This window comes from Notothenia rossii, assembly GCF_949606895.1.
Source record: "Notothenia rossii genome assembly, chromosome: 7".
Lineage (NCBI taxonomy): Eukaryota > Metazoa > Chordata > Actinopteri > Perciformes > Nototheniidae > Notothenia > Notothenia rossii.
This window is the reverse complement of record NC_136905.1, coordinates 75,575,984-75,598,254: the sequence shown is the minus strand read 5'-3', so window position 1 is coordinate 75,598,254 and position 22,271 is coordinate 75,575,984. Positions and strand designations below refer to the sequence as shown.

Sequence of the window (22,271 nt, the reverse complement as noted above, 5' to 3'; positions counted from 1 at the left end):
CTTTATGCTTTTATTTTGAAGGCGTCGTTGGGCACCTGGTGTAATTGTTTATACCGGAGACCGTTGGTGGTGGGAGCCAAAGCACCGTAGATTCATTTTTTGATTTATTTGTTGTATTAATAATATGAAAAGTGAACTGGCCTGCAGCTCTACCAACTGAGTTATACAGCGGCCACAACTCAGTGACTGTTTTACCAATTTTTCACATGATAACAGTCAATAAATTCAAATACAAACAGCAAAAGTTTAAAATCTTCTTGAATTTATTTAACATTGACACAAAGCTCTGAACGACAGTGACTCACTTACATTTGAAAAAAGGCAGTGACAAATGAGCGACAGTGTGGGAAAATGCTTCAGTCATTTCTTCCACATTAACGAAGCTACAAAGTGCAAAAGGCAACACGATAGGACAGGATGAAACGTAATTAAAAACAAATGAATTTGAACACATAGCATAACATTTTTATGAACAATCAAGGCACTAAAGGGAAGCGAGGAGCAGATGGAGCTACCCAGATCAACCCCTCTGTATATTTGGTCAACGTGAGAAATATTTTCGGTAAAAAAACTCTGAGATCCAGTCTTTGAGGAAGAAAGAAGACTATGTGCATGCTGTTCAGAGCAGAGCCTGGCCCTTGGGTTTTAAAAAGAAGACATTTGGACATAAAAGATGCCACAAAAATGTTGAGTTTTCTTTATGAATTTGTAATAAAAATGTATTCAATCTGGGGTTTTCTGAGGACTGTAAACACAGAATCGTTCCTACTTATTTAGAAATTATAACTAAATAGTTTTCAGGTGCTGTAATCGTTTTTTTTTTTACTTTATCAGATGCCAGCGCTTTCTATAACAAATAAAACCATTAGGCGGCTTTTACTCAGCTAAGCAAACGCTGAAAGTCACCACAGATTAAATAAAATCTTCCATAAAAACAACACACTCTGTTCAGGTCGGTCAACAACACACACTGATGAACCTGGATGTGGGGGGGGGGGGGGGGGGGGGGTCTTTCGGAGGCCTCACGTTATTTATATCACTGTCAGGAAGTTTGGTTTGAATTTGATGTTTCTATCTTATTTCCTCGATCGCTTCTCCATATGCAGAGGAAATGTCCGGCTGCCAAGATGTAAAAACACACCAACACGTTCAAATGATTAAAGCTTCTGATTGTTGCAGTTTACTAAATATATCTACAGTGTCCCAGTTGTGGTTGAAAATTATAATTTCAGGTCAATATTTCACTTTTGGGTTACTTTTTATCTTAAACACCACCAGAGAAAATATGTAGATTTTAACTACTCTTCCAAAACCTCTAAATGATCATGTTTGAATTCCATATTATCCATACTTTGCAGAAACACTGACACTCTCATATTGAACCTTCATCAAATGATGACTAATAACAGGTTTAATATCTATTGTCCGAAAGGAGGCATGTGAGACTGAACAAATGTAACTCAACCTCAGGTTTAAGGGGTTGTCTGTTTTGTTGATGAAACTTCCTGTTTCACTGGTTTAGAGAGGAAACCACATTCAGACAAAAACACACCAACTAACAGAAATATGTTTTTGCACAAGGCAAGGCGACAGGAAGTGAATTGACCAATCACAGCCGGGCTAAAGAGGAAGCAGGTCCTTTTATGTCCTCTAGCTTTCTATTTACTTACAAGAGACATGTCAGGTTTAAAACTGATGCTTTTAAATATGTTGTTCAGGATACGATCAGATTATTCAAATGTAATCTGGTGAAAATGATTTTTGCACTAGTAAGTAGTAGTAAGTAGTTTGCAAGTAATCAGTAATCGTGTGTTTCCTGCATTAGTTTTGCACAGACAGCAAGAAGTATTTTCAAAAAGATATTCCTGAAGTTTCCAAATTAAAAGTACTCCTGGTGGTTTATGTTGAATCATTATTGGATTATTCTCACTGATGTATTATTGAGGTAAAACTATTCTTTTGATAACCAATTAGTTTGAGTTCCTGTGTGAGAGTTATCAGTTTTATATAACAGTTATCTGAATTTTGACATTTTTTTAAAACCAAATAATAAATAGATGTATTACAACATAAAAAGACAAAACACTAATATCTGAGTGCAGTTAAAGTCCTGAACCCTGCTTTAAATCCTCACAAAGCGTTAACAGTTTTCTGATAAGATAACAGACTCTGGCGTAATATAAACATTTAGGACCAGCTTCCTCCGCCTGCCTGGCTCAGGGGGGGGGGGGGGGGGGGGGGAGAGACAGTGCATTCTGGGAACAGTGCATTTATACAAGGACAGTACCGTACAAATAACATACAAGTCGCTGCCAATAAGACTCTTGATCACCGTTGGTCTTCAGCACTCTGCTAGCTTCTAAAAGTGCCCTCGAGCAAGGCACTTCACCCACAGCCACTGCAGTGGAGCAACACGAGGAGGTATGTGTGAATCTGTGCAGAGGTTGTGTGAGGCTGACATCTGGAAACATCCCTGGTGTTTCTGAAAGATGTTCTGCTGAAGAGACGCACAGTGGTCTGCAGTTACACCTGTTTAACTGGGCGTTTCCTTCCAGTTCATGATAACCATCTTCTTATTTATAGCTCAAAGGTGTCCATAGATGAGTGGATTTCCACTTTCTTTATTTCTGTGACTCAGTTGTTGTGCGAGAGGTCGACAGGAGAGAAAGTCTGTGTAGAGCAATTTTTATCCATAGACTGTATATATAAGGTTTTATCCCATAAAAAATCGTTTGAACGCATGTTTTATCGTGCGTGAAAATCTATCATGCATCCATCTTGGTTACGGCTGCAGGCAGTTATTTCGGTCAATGCTGCGATCATGGACACAAACATTTTAGAATCAACTAAAAAGATTTGACAAGCTGGACTAGAAGAAGAAGTGAAGTACACATTTAGAAATGTCTGCATTTTTGACTTGTTCCTTAATAATAGTAAAAACTTTCTCGCACTGTAAGTTAAATCGAGATTTTAAGAACAGTCATAAATAAATGAGGGGAAAAAAGGCAGATTATTTTAAGATTGTATGCATTCTCTCAGCTACTATGATCATTTTGAGATATTTCTAATGAGATCCACAATTGGAATATTATTTTGTGTATATTTTCTAATTCTTTCTCTTCTAAAATCTGAATGGTTTAGCTGAGGAAAGCTATACATCTGTATTGTGCAGGATATGTATTTGTTGCCTGACCTCGCTGTCAGTGATCCACGCGTCTTCCCTCCTGAGATCAGCGCTCTCTCTCCTCCTGCCGACAGACTCTCTCTGCACAGGAAGTGGAGAGCCATCAGTTCACAGTGAGAGGAAAGAAAAATAAGCAGAGTCCAGTTCCTGCCATCCCGTATAAAAAAAATAATATTTTTAAACTTCTCTGTACATTTCCCAAACAAAGTGTCACTTCCTTCTGGATCATAAAGTTTGTGCCCGGCCATTGCTTTTCTACAGCAAGGAACAAAATATCAACCTCAGAACAGACGATAATTCCCCTGAACAAAGACAGACGAAGACGAGAGAAAGTGGGGAGAGCCCTTTAGAAAAACTATAAACATGCAATTCAACAACTACAAAATGATCCCATTTGGATTCCTGAGACACGTCGATCTGTTTTAGTCTGACAAAGTTTAACACATTTAAAACACAGGTGTCAACTCCACAGGTGGGGGGGGGGGGGGGGTTCAGGATAAACTCTGATACAGGAATATGGAAGTATAAAATAATATTGCTTTGAGATGTAAAAAAAGAAAGTGTATTAATGATTGAGAAGCTTTGTGACAAAGAACCACACAAAGTTTAAATACTGAATGAAAAACATTTAAATAATCACTAAATCGTCATTTTCCCCTCAAGAACTCAAAATATTCACTGATGCAGATTCTCTAAATGTGAGGATTTGCTGCGTTTCTGTTTTTTAGGATTTCAACTGAATATTTTAGGTTTTGCTCTTTTATACAAATGTTGATCATTTCTTCTTTCATTTGACAGATAAAAGGATGAAACTGCAGCTTGGTACCATTAGCTGTGTTGGGTACTTGTTGAAGAGGCTTGAGTTGAGTTTCTAAACCCTTTTCAGACAGTAAAAGACAGCATTTGGTATATTTCAGTGTGAAGTCGTTAAACTCGGCCTTCCAGTGCACCTGAAGGCACTGACACGTTGCAGCTAAATGTAGTACAAATGTCAGTCTTGTACTTGTGTGGTTCTTTGTTGGAAATCTCAATAAAAACAAATGCATTCATAAAAATAGTAAATAGTAAGACACAGGTCATTTATCAGTAGCCATCAGTGGTGTCTGTAGTCTTTAGAATCTGATCTAATATGAATTAATGTGCTGGAGGAGGAGTGGTTGTTTGGCTCCGACCCGGGATCTGGAGGCGCCATTTATATTGATTTTAAATAAATCTAAAAGAACAGATCTGAAAGATATCACTGGTCTCAGAATCGTTCAAATGTACCAGTTTTCCCGGCTCATGCTTGCTGATCCCAACATTAGGAAAACAGAAAACACCCAGATCAGCTTTTAGGCTTTAATTCCCCTTAGATCCAACCCAGAGAACTTAAAGAGGGGTTCTGGATGTGAACCTGGGAACAGCATTAGGTGACTGTAACTTCACTGTTTTCCAACCAGCGCATCCAATCAGGAGAGATGGAGGTAGCTGAAGAGCAGCGGGACCAGGAAGCCCACGCCGATGCCCACCGTCCCGTACACGATGTAGCGGTACGGCAGCTCCACCTCCATGTGCTGCCGGGCCTTCCTCATGTCCGTGCTGGGCACCCCGAACAGCCGGCACACCAGCGGGAGGGTGATGGCCTTCATCAGCGCCCGGATGGCCATCAGCACCAGCACACCCAGGACGAGCCGCAGCACGGACAGGCCCACCAGGCCGGCGCTGAGGGGGGGCATGGTGTAGGGGAGCTGCTCCGGGGTGGGGTCGGGCAGCAGACCCAGGTGGTAGTTGATGTGCGAGGCCAGGGCCACGCCGGCCCCCGTGCCCAGGATCTGAGCGGTGTCGCCCCGCGATGTGCTCCAGGTGTCCAGGGTGAAGGAGAAGAGGGCGAGGCCCAGGTGGAAGCAGACGATGATGAGCGGGGCGTAGCGGTGCGACAGGTTGAAGCCGTCGATCAGGTCCAGCAGCGGCAAGAAGAAGAGCAGGATCAGGACGCTGTACAGGACGCCCACTATGACGTCCTGGAGGAAAAACAAACAGAAAGATAGGTATTTAGTTTAATGCAGGTGTTAAATTTAAAAGTAATAATATAAAAAAAAGGTTATTGCTTTTTATGATGACGGTGTGGTTGGTTCAAGTTGGACATTGGGGATAACTATTTTTTTTTTTTTAAATATATATTTTTAGAATTATTATTAGTACTTGTTTTTATTTTTTTAATGTATTTTTCGTGCGTGTTGTGATGTTTTGTATATTGGACTGCATGTTTAATTTTTTGGCTTGTTTGCAATGCGTTTTTATTTAAAATCTGACAATCGTTAGGCATAAGGCTGAAGGAAATTCAGTGTTTACGTTGCCCCAACAAACATAGGCTCGCAAAATATTTATGTTTAAAATAGTGTTCTTACGCACAAGTCTATTGACAAGAATTGTTTGATTGGGAATACATTTTATAGGAAAAAACATTTGAAAATGATGGTCCTCCTAAAGCGATGACGACTCGAGAGAGCAAAAGAATGTACACATTAATTATACTATATTTTCTGTTGATGGATAAAAGGAGTTGAAAAGAAGAAGCCTAAGTCAGCGAGCTTTATGTGTGCCTGAACTGCGGACTCGAACACAAAGTTCATTACGGTCGTTTTTTATTGAGCAGCAAACTGACAGTTGGCTTCCTTCTCTAATGTTGAGCATTTAACCGCTAACTGAGGGTTTAACCGCTCAGACATACAACAGACTTCCTGCTGAACTAAAACAAAAAACCTCACCGATGATTCAGAAAATTAAAATGTTGTCAACGAGACAATGAGCTGCTGTCATTTGTACATGCATACATTTTCCTACAAAAATCTGAAAACAAACTCGAGTATAAAAGTCTGCTACCAAGATTGTTATATTGTTAATAATTCAGAACTAATAAAGATCTTAACAGGTTAGAAATGGTAGAAGTAATTGTTGCAGAATGTCTTAGTACCTTGTTGTAATCAGTATGAGTATTTCTGAATTTCTCTATTTTATTGTTGACATTTTTTTATATTTTGGAGTGTAGATATAATAACATGCCAATGCAAATACTCTCCAGTTTTATTGTGTGCACAGAGACTGCAGAGTGTCAATTTAAAAGTCGCTCAGCAGGCGGACAGCAGTGTCTACCTTTCCCAGGATAAGAAATCAATGAGTGTTGCTGTAAATGTACACCAGCCTCAATCCACTGGCCAAACGCTGGAACATTTCCAGTGCTGCCTGGCATGTTAGCGCACTTTAACGGCAGCACTGGACAGAGACCAAGGTCCTGCTACAGTTTAAATATCTCTTTGGCTGCTTAAATACACGTTGTGTTACAGATTAGCCCTGATCTCAGTCAGTCATTAACCAGCTCTGAACTGCGAGGGCCTCAGAGCTCAGCAGGAACCCACGTCCCGGCAGCCTGACTGTACAAGGACACGTTTTACTGTCCGACAATCGAAAGCTTGGATGTGATTTATCCCCCTTACCGGCACTGCCGCTGTAAACGTTTATCGTCTGCCTCCTCCTTCTTTATGATAGTGAGTGAGTTTTCAGCCATCTCTAATTTTCTCCTCCACTGACAAGACCAGAAGCTCTGTAACAATATGAGCTGACTGAAGTAAAAATGTCCACAAGGTTCATGCTATTTGATAGATGCTTTTATCTTAAGTGCTTTACATAATGTATGAAAGTATGAGTGTATTATGTCAGCATGGGTGGAAATAGAGCTAGTGATAACCCTAAATTAGACTCTGGTCTGCTGTCCACCTGAACCCTATAATGGCTTCATGGATCCGACATTCATAAAGATTGTAAAAGTTCAATAAGTGCACCCGTTTTGGATAACTTACATAATCTTCTGCTTATCATTAAAACTAAGCATTATCAACATCAAGTGACTTATTAATTGATTAATACTTTCATCGTATTGTATTGTGTTTGTAAACTTGTTTATGTTATACAGCACAAAATCTCAAAGAACACATTTGCCTCAGAGCGGGCTTAATCTGTGGACCATCCTCTATCCTTTCCGTCCTCCATCCTAACGCGAGAGGAATCGCAAAAGCCGTTAGGATACCATACCTCAGGGCTTAATCAATCTGCTTCAGTAAATGTACAGAGACCAGAGGAAAAAGGAGTGAGTCAAGAGAAAATAACATGAAGAAACTGGAGATTTGTTTGGATCAGTAAGAGGCTGAACTGAATAGAAACAAGAAACAGAATGTGCATTGGTCGCTAGCTAGCTTATGGCTAACATCTGTAAAAATCTAAACTTTGGAATAAATGCAAAATGTTGTTTTCTGAAACCTATCCAAACAACTATTTAACAGGAAAAGAAGAGAACTGTGAAAAGATGATCTAGTGTCCGGTTGATGCCGTGTTCAAACAAACACAGAAACTAAGGGTTAAAAGTGAAGCCTTTCAAATGTGTTTAAACACCTAACATTTAAGTGATATTTGAGCCGTCTGGTAAAAGGTTTGTACCGTAAATGTCACAAAAACATCATCAGTAGCAGAACAAAGCAGTAGGAAGTAGTTGCATTGGGTGTGATGATTTCCAGAACACATTAAGAGCCATGCAGGCCTGGCAGAGCAGACCGCTAATGGCTCACCATGTGGAGCTCCACTCCCTGAAACAAAACAGTTCCCATGAGCCTCCAGAACAGACATCAGGCTGTGTTATCAGCTGGAAATGGGCTCTGTGCATGGTGACTTGCACATTTAAAACCTTCTCATGTTACTTCAGTTCGGAGGTCTGGACCCAAATGTTGTGTTTGAGCTCATTGTTGAAACCAATCCAGTTCATGTGGCGGGTAATGAAAACACAAAGCTGCTGTCTGGTGACTTGTGATCTTAACCCATTGCAGTTAAATTATACACCTCTTTGTTGGTGGATTTGAACTCTCTTACATCTTACGACACAGGCGTCCATTGCAAATAAACATCAACAAATCAGCATAGACATAACAGGAAAGACTGCCTAACCCTAACCCTGCCTATGAATCGTAATGGTTCTAAATCACTTTAGTATCAAAGTAATTGCCGTCTATACCTCAATGGTTACACAGCAAACAGGAACTGCTAACAGCCAATTTAGCATGCTTTTAAGGGAGACAAATGTAAAAATAAATGTAGACAAAGAACATTTGGCTAATGTTGTAGCCTACCACACTACTCCATATATCCATAACACCATTATAGAGATATATATATATATATATATATACTGTAAATACCTCTAAGTCTAGCAGACAACCCAAATATGTCTGAATTACAGAGATTAGTTTCCTCATGATGTCATGCTGGGATAATAAATATCAGCTGTGGTTTGAATATCTCAGAAAATATGGTTTCTTAGATCTTGCTTAAAAGGGAGATTAGACATTAAGGGATTATTTAGATTAGCCGACAGCTTGTTACTGGAGGAAAGTCAGTTTAAAATGCAAGTCTGGGCTGAATTACAAAGGCTTTCATGGTTACAGACATTATTCCCATCCTTATGAGATTGAGCAGGAAGGAGAAATGAACATGAGGAAGAGCAGCAGGATTCTGGGTTACAGACGGAGGATTTTATCCTGACTGTACCACAAGTGCTCACATTCATTATTTTGGTTTCATGCGGGAACAGGAGGAGAAGGAAAGGGAGGGAAAGTAAGAAACCGGGGACATGTGGAATACAAACTGTAACAGGAAGAAATAGTAAAAGTACTTTTAGAAAGGAAACAGATGGTTAAACGGTTCCCTGCTGTTAGTAAACAGAACAACAATGCTCTGCGGTGTTTGTGGTAGATCTGTTTTGATTAGACAGCGTTACATCCTCCGATGCAGTTTGTTCACAAAAAGACTTCTGCAGATTGACCACCAGAGGTGAAAACAGTAGTAGTTGATTAGGAAGTCAAATTAAGCGACAAAACGTACTTCAAATGTTTTGAATCAATATTTGTAAAAACTAGAACGGTATTTATAACATTAACGGTCAGGTTACATGAACTTCCTCTGAAAAATTGGGCAAAACAGGGAATCTTTGAACCCAAGGAAGCCATATTGGGTACATGTTCCTGTTTTTCTATGAACATGGAACACATTTACTGTGAAGACCTACTACAAACACCTGACATGCAAAAGTAATATTGCTCTTAAATGCAATGTATTAAGATTATGAAGACGCTGGTCAGCATCACATTAATGAACTCCCTGGGACTCTCTCAGTCACAGACAGTTGTGCTACTGTTAGAGCTGGGATGAACTGCTCTTTGGTTAAACCCTGGATTAATGAGGCGTAAAAGCAGGACTCAGGATTGTGTCCTATAATTTTCTCACTGTAAATCTAAATACTGCTGAATTAATGAATCGTACTAAATATATGTTCTATGTCTTGTTTAACCAAGAGGACAACAGGAATATGTTTGCTGCTGATGTAGCTATAGATGTTATGTTGAGTGTGTGAAGCAGTGAGAGCCGGCAGATGTGCTCGTGGTTCTTGAGGTGGAGGTCTGAGCCGCGACACCAACCGGGGTGGCCACAAAAAGCCCTTAATAAATTCTCTGATGTGGAATTACCTTCTAAAGTTTGTCTGGGAGGTCGGCCAGCACACTAACGTCTGCTTTTCCCACACCGCCAGCCATCAATCCCTCTGACACAGCAGACACCACGGAGACCGTTACCAAAGCAACAGACAGCCATTGGCCAACAGCGCACCGGGAATTACATCATTTCCCAGATAATTATTTACACCAAACAGACTATTTATCCACTTGAAGTACTTAAACATAATTAATAATAACCGAGTTAACCAAGATAACCCAGATTTACTTTTATTATCCAACAGAAATACCCAGAACAAATGTTCCAACTCAACTCAAGCAGCATTAGTTTCAAAAGTCTAAAAATCTTTCTAGAAAGTCAAGTTGTACAAATGAATTGGATGGACAGAGTTATTACAGTCGTGCCAAGTCTACATATACCAGATACTTAAAGCATAATAATAATAATAATAATATTAAATACATGTATCAGAGAATTTGATTGTTTTATTTCAGTCTTGATGCAAGAGTATTTCCTCAAATATATTTTCTAAAATACATTAGCAACCCTAGCTCTAACTAATGCCACAAATATACTGACTTATTTTTGACCAAAAACCAGTTGTGTATTTGTACGTTTATATCCCCATGTTGGTTTGTCTTTCATTCAAAAGAGTTTGTTTGATAAAATACTAGTTTCAGCAAAGCAATTTCTAGTTTAATTATAATATTTTACACTGGTTGTGTTTGGCAGATGTCCAGAGGGTAAACTCTCACCAGAGCCAGCTTGTAAATAGAGAAGAAAGCCCCTTTTTAAGTAGGCTCTGTAGTATGGACTGAAGCGAGCACACTCAGATTCCCTGCAGACATTTGTATCTATTTATTGCCTTTTTTTTGGGGGGGGGGGGGGGGGTCTCTTGGAAACCCATTCAGTGTCTCACGCCCCATGAGTGGTGTGCAACCCAGACTTGAAAGATATTGTAATGCTTGAGGGCACTTAGAGTTAACACACCCATACAGTGGTGTAACATAATGGTTTGCATGACTCTACCTGTGCTGCAGCCATCTTATAATGTGAGAGCGGCAGATTAAAGACGTAGGAGCAAGTTTTTGCAAGCATGAATATTTGTCAATGTTTCTCCAGTAATAAGTGAGAGATGCTACCGTTTATTGTCTTAATCACTTACATCTGCACTGAGCGGAGACGCATACGGGCCTGAGCATGTTGAGCATGTTGGTTCAGATTCTGTCTTAAGCTTATAATCAATGGGTGGAATGATTTCCTGCTTTACACCCTGCCAGCTTGTTGCAACACACAAATAACACAGGACTGATATATAGATATATATATTTTTTAAATAGGACATTTTAAATCATCTCTGCTTGCCTAGCAGACATCTCTCGGTGGATGTCTGCTCATCACCTCAAGCTCAACCTTGACAAGACTGAACTGCTCTTCCTTCCGGGAAAAGATTGTCCCACTCTTGACCTAACAATCAACATCGGCACCTCTGTTGTTTCCCCGACTCAGACTGCAAGGAATCTGGGTGTGGTCCTAGATAACAAACTGTCCTTCACTGCAAACATCGCTGCTACAACCCGCTGCTGCAGATACACGCTTTACAACATCAGGAGGATACGTCCCCAGCTGACCCAGACATCAGCGCAGATTCTGGTCCAGGCTCTCGTCATCTCACGCCTAGACTACTGCAACTCCCTCCTGGCTGGTCTACCTGCATGTGCCATCCGACCTCTGCAGCTCATCCAGAATGCAGCGGCTCGTCTGGTCTTCAACCTTCCCAAATTCTCCCACACCACACCGCTCCTCCGCTCCCTTCACTGGCTTCCAGTAACTGCTAGAATCCACTTCAAGACACTGGTACTTGCGTACCATGCTGCGAATGGATCTGGCCCTTCCTACATCCAGGACATGGTTAAACCGTACACCCCAGCACGTGCACTCCGCTCTGCATCAGCCAAACAGCTCGCTGCACCCGCACTGCGAGGGGGACCCAAGTTCCCGTCAGCAAAAACACGTGGGTTTGCTATCCTGGCTCCAAAATGGTGGAATGAGCTCCCCATTGAAATCAGGACAGCAGATAGCTTACACATCTTCCGACGCAAACTGAAAACTCATCTCTTTAGACTCCACTTCGAGCGATAAAATTACTAACAAAGCACTTATATACTAATAAAGGGCTGGCTTTCTAAATGCCAGTTGAGCAGCACTTGAAATGTTTGGCTCTATGAAACCTGATGTACTTATATGATTCTGTTTTCTTAAAGGTTGTATCTTCCTGGTCGAATGCACTTATTGTAAGTCGCTTTGGATAAAAGCGTCAGCTAAATGCAATGTAATGTAATGTAATGTAATGTAAAGAGCCGCTCTACTGGAAAATGTGTTTTACATCTTGTTACAACTCTAGGACGTTGATGATGTACATGTGTTTTTCATTCATCAGGTGAAGAAGAACAGTTTTTCTGTTTAACACCTTGTTACAGACTGTAATACATTTTCTGAGGCTCTTGGCTTAGAGAGAGGGTTGCGTGGGAAGTGAGTGAGTGAGTGAGTGAGTGAGTGTGTGTGTGTGTGTAAAAGCCAACGTGTTTATGATTAATTCTTTACAAGAGTACAAAGTTCTTCATAGATCTAACCTTTCTCTTAGCGTACACCAGGTGTATGCATTAAATATAACACTGTACGACATTTCCTTGTTTCTTTTGCCCAAGGACCCCCCCAGAGGGTTTGAGGTCACCTAACTTAGTCTCTTTAAATTATTTTGAAAACGCTGTGACTAGTGCTATTTACCTTATTCATCATCTAATAAACCATAATGCTCTCTAAGGATTATTGTTCATAAACAGAATAACGTTTAATGCCAAGTAGGTTAATGACTAGAAATGTGCCTTGGTGTACAATAAACTAATAGAAAAATACAAAATAAATGTTGATGACACAATAATCGTATTCTTCTTGTCTTCTTCAAGTGATGAGGTTCAATAGTTAAAAATAAAAAATATCAACTGAATTGACTTTGGGTTGAGAAATTGACACATGAACTGATCCACATCCCAAAAGTGGATTCTAAATTGTCCCACTGTGTTCAAAGAAAGGAACAGAGTGTGAATACACTATCAGCTTAAGTGTTGCATGCAATATAAACTGATCAGTAAACTACGCTAACCAATAACTAGAATAACTGCCCCGTGGTTGTTAACCCAGATAACCAGTTCTGACTTTTTGCCAGGTGTTAAAATACCTGTCTGTGGATACATGATGTCAGAGTTAAAGCAAATATGCAGTTACGAAACAATAGACTTGAGGTTGAGACAAAAATAAAGGTTACGTTTGAAGATGGGCGTGGTCTGGGTGAGGGTGGCATCATGGCCAATGAAAGATTTCTCTCCAACCTTTTTTGTAAACCTGTTTAACTAGCATGGAAAACTACGGTTATTTCAGACTTGTGTTGTTATTGTGTGTGCTTGTTATGCGTGTTGTGCTTCTACGGTTACACAGGTGATTGTGTTGCTGACATCAGAGCCACCAGCTCTGCTCTGGAGCTCGGATACCGTTTCCCACGTGTCAGCTATCGTGTTTGGACGGACAGAATGACGACAATCTGGCACTGCAGGCGGCACGGCCAACACTGTCTGTGTGTGTTCCTGTGTGTGTGTGTGTTCCTGTGTGTGTGGACGTACCAGGACCGAGTGCATTCCCATGTAGATTCGGCTGACACAGACCAGCAGACACCAGCAGAGAGCCAGGATGAAGCCCAGTGAGAACGGGTACTGTGGAGGTGAAAGGAGACACTTTTTAAACAATAAAAACACACCTTGGAGATCAAACCGCTTAGGTAGGTTTATATGAAATGAAAAACATGTTTTACATGACTAATAGTCTATAACATGTTAGTTAAATACCATAGGAAAACAGTCATTGCAGCGGGAAGTGGTGTATTTTTAATTGCTTTTGTTTTACCATCAGTAAAAAAGGTATTTCAAAGTTACTTTCAAGCATCCTTGACCCAATTCAGGTTTCCAACTTTTAAGAAAAACTCTGTTCAACAAATGTGTTAGACCTCAAGGATTCACACCAAGGCTCTAACTAGATTATGTTCATAACGGAAACATTTTTACATTTCTTTCTCAATGTATTATTTTGTCAGTAGTCGGCTTGTGCAAACGTCTCGCAGCTTTGGGTGACTTTCATGCTTTCAGGCTCTCAAAACACTTACAATTGGAATTAAGGCCTGAAAAATGATACAAATATTATTCACAAAATCAAAATAGTTTCCTGATAATAAAAATGATCTATCCATGGACTAATCGGTTTATTAATTTATGGTCACGGACTGAAAAGCTGGATATGAGCACCAGCATGCAGGTTTGCCGTATAATTGCAGCCAGAAAGAAAAAAAGAAAATGAGTGACAGTTGAGGGAGAAAGAGACGACAGATGAAAGCTGCTGAGGTTTGCAAACTTGTTAAAAGCCTTTTGTTCTCTTCATTGTTGCTGATAGCTCAGATTTCCTCTCACACACCAGAATGACAAATCCCAAAGCAACACTGGGACTCCCACACCTCCAGCCTTCAGGGGAAATGACTCATCAGATGAATGGAGCTGGATGCTAATTGGATAAGGAACTCAACAGTACTAACAGCTAGTAGCTGGAAATAAGGATAATATGTAAGACTACATATGTTCCATAAACACGTAAGACAAAATAATTGGTGAAATGTAATAATGCATTGATCAAGAAAGCAGTAACTCAGTATTAAATGGTTTACTGAGAATTACAAACCATATTCCTTTTAAACCTACATTGTGTCAAATAATTGAAATGAAATCCTATAATATTAGATAGATTTGACTTTGTGACAAATAAATAACAAGAGCTTAGTTATCATATTCTCTCAAATAATTTTGTAGTTACATTTCACCTATTTTATATCAAAACTCTGCAGGTAAGATGATAAACTCACAGTGCCTCCAATGTGTTATTGTCTAGTTACAGTAAGAAGATTCCTCTGAGACCCTCTCTACAGGTGTCTCTCCAAACACCAGGCGTCCATTCAAAGCGTCAATTATAAACTGAGGCCTATTTCCAAAATGAGGTCATGTCAGAGGAAGGTATTGGCAGAGAAACAGCCGTCTTTAAGTCTGTGAAATAGCTGTAAAGCTATGTTGGACGCAGCCAGCTGGTTGTTTTGTTGTTTTTCGTGTGGTTGTGGTTGGCTGCACTCTGCTTATTGACTATAAGCCTCAGTGTAGGGTTTGCACCCGGCCCCGGGGTGTGCTGCGTTTGGCGTTCAACACTGCCAAGATGTCAATTTGTTGGGGTTACGCACAAACCTTAAGTTGTGAGTATACTTCTTGTGTTGAAAGTCCCATAACCTAATAACTTTATTTACTTACAAGATATGTTTAATTTGAGTGATAAATATTGATTTAGAATAGAAAATGTGACAGTCCTACTACGTTATAAGGAAAAGTACCCTTTTCATGTAAATGTAGAGAAATATTAGCAGCATAAATGTAATTGAATAGTCAAAAGTAAAAGTAATAATTATGCAGAAGGCCTCTTCTAAACTGTCAAGTAAAAGTGCCTCACTCTTCGGTAACGCAACTCCTTTTGAATGCAACAGAAGAGATTTGAGTTTGATACTCCCCATTGAAAACACATTGTAAGCCTCGTGTTTGGAGTTAGGAAACGCTATACTGTTATGGTTATTGCGCTCAGGAAAAATATGTAATGTTCTCACCTAATGTTCCCGCTCAAGGGAGGAAGTCTCACACAAAGCCTGTCTACCATAATGTTAACTGCTCTGGCTCTACTGGAGGACATTATGAGGATTTATAATCCTTTTCCATCCAGTAACTCTTATAATCTCATATCTCCTTTTCATATTTGTCCCATTTTTAAACTGATCTAATCTGCTCTCCATCCTCTCCTCTTATCTCCATCTCTTTGCCCTTTAGTCTAGTTTTTCTTTCTTCCTCCCTCACTTTTCTGTCTTAATCCCCTCTTCTCTCCTCCATGCTTTCTCCATCTCTTGTAATTTGCACTGTGTGGGGCGAATAAAGATATTCTGATTCTGACTATTGTCTCATTTCTTCTAATCTCTACTGTCTTCTCCTTGAACTGCTCCTTACTGTTGTGTCCCTCATTCCTGCCTTTCATTTCCATCTTACTAGTTTATTCCATAGAGAGGGACATCTGGCTCTTGTTACTGTATGAGCTGGAGGAGGGTGGTGGGATGGGAGGAGGACCAAATCCAAATCCAAACATTCCTGCTCTGCTGAAACAAGTCAGCTGAGCGGCGATACAGCAGCTTACAGAGCAGCTACGGCAAGCAGGAGGGCAGTTAAGGACAAACCCAGCAATCTGCAATCAATTACTCTTGGTTGAAGTTAGCAATTTTGTGATATGGATGCCCGAAATACTTTGCACAGATAATCTATTATATTCCTTGGTAAACTAAACCCCAGAAATACAGGGAAACATCACCTCCATCCTCTGACATGTTAGTACCAAACTCCATGTGTTGGCATGGAGTTCAAATGTGCACAAGACAAGGTGGAGATTGATAGTATGCAACAGCTAGTGAGAGCAGTAGAAAATACTTCTAATACCTAATGTTCACCAAGTGGCATTGTCTAACATTGACTAAATCACTTGGCGATTTCTTTCCATGGGAACCACGCTAGAACTTTGGGTGATTTCTGGATAAATAGAAAGCCATTGATGAATCCGACAATAATTCCTAATTTCATAATGATTCATGAACAAGCTTAGTCAAGTCTGTCTGCTGGTGTGCACTGCCAAACACCAACGTCTTCTCAGGTTCTTGAGCTAATTCATAAAAACCACAATAAAGAAATGATGAATCGCAGTAAGATAGTGGGAAAGTGACGTCAACGACGACAAAGAAATCGGACAACAACACCTTACCAGTATAGATTGCCACAGTGACGCGTCCTAAAACCCGGAAGTAAAATCCTTCCGGTTCCTTCGACAAAAAAGCAATGTAATTTCTCCATAGGATTTTAGAAAATAGCTGGAAATAAGGTCTGTGGTTAACACACATTGAAGAGACAGATCACGTTTTGTTCAGCCGGATAATATCCACATGTCTACCCTACTTTTATAATTTTCTAAATCATAAATCTATCGATCATAAATCTATCGATTAGATTTATGATTATAAAAAATATATATATATATTTCGAGCTATTTTCCAAAATCCTATGGAGAAATTGCATTGGTTTTTGTCGAAGTAACCGGAAGTGGTAAAATGCTAACTTACTTCCGGGTTTTAGGACGCGTCACTGTGGCACTCTATAAAGTAGTAAGATTATGGTAAAAAATAAATAAAAATGAATGTCAATGACAGTACATTTTGAGCCATTGAAATTATAAGGTTTAAGTCTTTTCAATGTAAGAAAAACACAAAGCTAGAATTTCTTTAGTAGACTTATATTTTTGTTAAAAACTATGAACTGATGTGTGGTCCAAAACTATACGTATTGGACTATCAACCAATATGTAATCAGTATTGGCACTTTAAAGGAACAATCTGTGAAATTATTCGCAAAGAAGACTAAGTACACAAATCATGAGGAAAAACCCAGACGTTCAGTTCTGTCAGTGTTCGTTGAAGTGATCGTCATATTTTCTTAATTCTAGTGAGGGTAAAGCTAAACATGTGAAAGTAAAGGTAAATGTGTCAGGCTGTTACTGATGTTCCACACAATAAGGTCAGCAGTTTGAATTGTCAGACTTTGAATATAGATTGTTTGGTGTTCAACAATGACATGAACAGATTATTTGGAGTTTAGCTCAAATGTCATACACTGTGTCTGGCGAGTAGAGAAAGAGCTGTTGGCAGAAAGGATAGATATACGGACACTATTTCAGTCTTATCTTCAATCCCCACACTTGGAGGTCAGAGTTTGACTCTCTTATCTCCTGCTATGGCAGACACATGGGGAGGCAGAGGGTTGTAAATCAATCTCACCCTTACTCTCGCCTGGTGTGATTCAAACTATACAATACATGGATCACACAGTTTCCCCCCCCCCAACACAATAGAATAATTACTGCTGAAAGCCATGCATTTTGGAGAGTATGACAGAGCATTATAGGAATACATGTTTAGAATTACTGTTTTGTATGCTGTTGTGACAAATATACTAATTCTAAATCTATTTGTTTGTCTGTATAAGTGCTCATTACCATTTCCCTGAGCACAACATGACAGATTCAAGTATTTAATTTGTCTAATAAACTCAAAGATGTTGTATTTATAATGATAAATAGAAAAATTGATCATATTTAAGTGGCTGAAACTAGAAAATATATGGTTTGTTTTTCTCAAAAATGACTCAAACTATAATTAATGATTCATTTCCTGCCTTAACGATAAATCAACTTAATGTTCCATAAATCTGACATAAAGTTTGAGGTGTGTGATAAGCATCCACGAATAGTTTTCCTCGTCCGACAGTTCTATGAAAGTCAAATGGGCTTCCTGCAGTTTGTTGATCGTGTCCTCACAGTGGATGCACAGTGAGACAATGGAGGTGAACTAAACAGACTTTTTGTTGGCTTGTACAGACAATGGAGTGTTGTCCCTCCTGAGTGAATAGGAGGAGATTAAGAAAAGAACAACAGAGAAAGGCCTGTTAAAACAAAAAACTCCTGACTGTGTGTTGTTTCAATGCTTTGGGAAACTACAATAAGGTTTTATGAACTTGGCCAAAGTTGAGGAAGAGGTGAACGTTTGTTTTAATTTGTAGCCACACATGTTAGAAGGATAAGCATTACTTTCTGAGCTGTTAACATGCTTAATGCCACCACAACATTCTCAAAATGGCATCAACTTTTGGCTAAATAATATTTGTTCTCCTATAAAATGTCAGAAAGTAGTAAACAATATCCACCACGACAACCCAAATGGCTTGATTGACTGACCAAAACTACAAAATATAATAATTAGTGTGCTTTTTAAATATCAATCCAAGTACAATGTGTATGCATACTCCCATATCCATAACGCAACAGGCACATTATATCTGTACATAATAGTTCAATGTTGTTGTCTTTACCTTTATGTCTATTTATGATCTTATTCTATTATAGAAACATAAAGTATTTACATTTGAGAAGCTAGGACCAATTAACTTTAAAACAAAAAATCTAAAATATGACTTGATTAATTTACTTTATAATTAAAATTGTTAAAATCTGTTTATCCGGTCTCTAAATTTGTTTACATCAAAAAAACATGCTTTCCTTCTTTGTAATTAGCATTTTAGCGTCATAGTTTGAATTTTAGTCTGACCTTGATGTCGCTGTTCTACAAGCATTTAAGACTCAATAAGAGTCAACAAATATGTTCACATCTGAGCAGCCGCCAAGGCCATTACCTCCTGTCACTGTGTCCGCTCGGCCGACCACACATTAATTATTAATGACGCGATTCAGAGGGCAAGCTCTCAGTGATCCTGTATCAAGAGTTGCCACCAGATGTTTTCTTGTGTTGTTGTAGGATTGCAGGGGGTCCATTTGTACAAGTTGAACACACGTTTTGAGCCCAAATTAAATTACTGTGTCCTTAAGCAAGGCAGTGAGGAAACGCAATTTCCTTCTAGCAATGTGGGGAGTATAGAGTGGTGCAGGGATGACGTATTTACCCAGAAATAAGCTGTGCATGGGTTCCCTCGACAACAAAGCAATGGGATTTCTCCATAGGATTTTGGAAAATAGCTCGAAATAAGGTCTGTGGAAAACGAACCTGTTTGATAAATGCACGTTTTGTTCAGCCGGATAATATCCACATGTCTACTCTACTTTTATAAATCATAAATCTAGTCACCAGAAGCAAAATGCTAACTTTATGCTATAAACGAACTACAGCCGAGTACAGCAGGGTCGCACAATTTCAACGTCATCGATATTCAAACATACTGATTCAAAATTGTACAAGTTGAAACGTTTGTTTTAACAGTTTGCAAGAGCGCAGGTATTTGCTTTCAAGCAGAACAGGCGCAAACAATCTTAGCGGGAGTGTTTACGTGTTCGGGGTGTAATGACGTACAACGTCCTCGACAACTTCTATAGTCCTATTCAGCCACACAACAACCATTGTTTTTCAGACAAGTAAACTCTTCAAAAATCACCGGTGGGGTCACTGCTGATGTATTTAATGTCGTAGAACAAAACGTGATCCGTCTCTTAAATGTGTGTCAACCACAGACCTTATTTCCAGCTATTTTCCAACATCCTATGGAGAAATCCCATTGACTCTGAGACGAGGGAACCGGTAGTGGTAAAATGCTAACTCACTTCCGGATTTAAATGACGAAGAGACTAATATGCTGCATTTTTGTGTTGTATTTCGTTTACATTTGGTTAATACAACAATTTAAATGTGAGTAATGTTTACAAAATATTTAATTTTTCAGATTGCCAATTACTGAGTGGTAAAACTGTTTTAGAGATGTTGTTTCAATTGTATTTACTTTTGGAGACTGTAGTTAGAGATGCTTTTGAAATAAATATGTGCCAATTGGTGTTTCAACTTTTCATTATATCCTCTTTTGTCTTGACTAAACTCTTTAATCTGTGACCTAACTATATATTTAGAGGGATATTTCTAAAAAACGTTTTGTCTGTTGTGTATTTCTAGAACAGTGCCAATGGGACAATTTAGGTATTGTGTTTTTATGCAAGTATGATTATGGTACTAGCCTCTTCTGCTGCTCTATCATTGAACTACACTTACTGACGAAGTGTGACTGTGTAGAGATGATTGCAGTATTTATGTCGCTGGTGTTTCTGCAAATAAAGAGAAATGGTGAAACATCACATGAGGAACTTTCGCCAGATTACTTCTTTGGAAGAATGAGCTCCTAGAAACTTCCCCTTCTTCGCTGCAGACGCCCTTCACATTTGACACATTATATAACTCTTTACACACATCAAATATTCATTTACTGTACCTCCCACCGGCAGTAGGTCATGAAGAACAGAGAGAAGGGGATGGCAGTGCCCGACATGGCGTGTGTGGACGGCATGCTGTACTCAGAGTTGTAAAACATCTCCACCTTGACCACAGGTGGTGAGGCGGGTCGGGGCCAGCCGATCACATCCTTGGTGCACTGACCCAGGTACATGACCCAGACCCATACCATGATCAGCCTCCTGCTCACTAAGGCGTCTATGTTCCACATAACGAAGGGGAAGAAGATGATGTAGAACAGCTCGTTGCCCAGCTCGGTTGCGAAGGTGAACATGTAGTACAGGAACCGGTTCCCGATGAGGAACTCCTGACCCGCGTCGCCAGTTAGAGAGTTTTTACGGAGGGGTTTTACCGTGCCGCTAGATAGGGGGTCGTCACTATCTTTCCCCGTCTCCTTCTCTTCGTTTGCCGCTGAAAATACATGCTTTGCAGCGCTGTGACTTACGGTTGTAGCCCCGTGGAGACCAACACAGTTATTGTCCACAGCAACCGTTTCTCCCCGGGCGGTTGTCCCTGAAAAGTCCGAACCACCACCGCTGTTACCAACGGTTGTAGTAGCGCCTTGGAGACTACGACCGTTATTGCACACAGCAACAGTTTCTCCCCCGGAGTCTGTTTCAGACACAGGTGCTCCATTCTGGGCAGGATTTTCACTTTCCTCCCCTCTGTTTTTCACCCTCTTCCGAACACCCACTTCTGCTGTTTCTCCTTCCCCAGCTCCTCCAAACCCGGCCATGTTTTCACTCTCATTTCCCCCAGTGATGGGACGATGGCAAGCCCCGTTGTTGTGCGACTGAGTCCGGTCTGCTTCCTTGCTGGAGACTGTCTTCGAAAACGTCCCGTGTACCCCACAAAATCGCTGAAATCGAGCGACAAGATGGGGGTCTTGGAGATAATAGTACAGCTTTACAAAACGATTACTTTTCTCCATGTTTACTCCAAATTACTCGCCTCCAGCCACCCTAAAAAAAGGAACGCAGACTCCGCTACTTTCTCCCCGCACAGACACTGGACCATGGACGTTAGCTCCGTGGCTAACGTTAGCTAGCTTACCCGTGCATCATGGAAGAGAGAACCCCGGACCGTTTGTAAACCACAACAAGTAACAACTAGTAGTTTAAATGAAAGAAAAAGTAATTAATTGATTCGTTGATACGATAACGGACACACCGAACGGGTCGGTTCTTGTTCAACAGCGTCTGGATGCGTCCAATGACCCGCTATCTGAGTGGTTCCTGACTTGCAGCCTGACAGTTATACGGGAACGCGCGTTTTACTGGTGCCTTCTGGTGCTGTCGGAAATGTCCAATTTCAATTTTCTTCCTGGAAATTTTAGAGGTTTTAGTTTAACCTTTTAATTGCATCAATAAAGTACTGTACCTCTGTCTACCACAAATACCTCTTATTGTTGTAGTTTTTTTGTAAATTATTGTTATATTTTATACCTCATTCTAACTTATTGGATACTTTTTAATATCTTAGTATTCTTCTTTTACATGCCTAATTTTCTTTTTTATATTTAATAAGAAGCCTGCAATTGAATATTTTCTTCTT

At 39.9% G+C, this 22,271-nt stretch overlaps 1 protein-coding gene across 2 annotated transcripts; it reads right to left on the bottom strand.

The window, feature by feature from the left end:
• Positions 1-240: 240 nt before the first annotated feature.
• On the bottom strand, positions 241-21,971 carry LOC307013118 (sphingosine-1-phosphate phosphatase 1-like). 2 transcript variants are annotated; one of them, XM_079640377.1, is made up of 3 exons: positions 20,698-21,971; positions 13,393-13,482; positions 241-5,184 (listed from the first exon to the last, which is right to left on the bottom strand). In XM_079640377.1, the coding sequence occupies exons 1-3, from the start codon at positions 21,646-21,648 to the stop codon at positions 4,633-4,635; spliced, it is 1,593 nt and encodes a 530-aa protein (XP_079496503.1). In that variant the 5' UTR covers positions 21,649-21,971; the 3' UTR covers positions 241-4,632. The 2 variants fall into 2 exon arrangements, with proteins under 2 accessions (XP_079496503.1, XP_079496504.1); XM_079640378.1 differs by lacking the exon at positions 13,393-13,482.
• Positions 21,972-22,271: the final 300 nt, after the last annotated feature.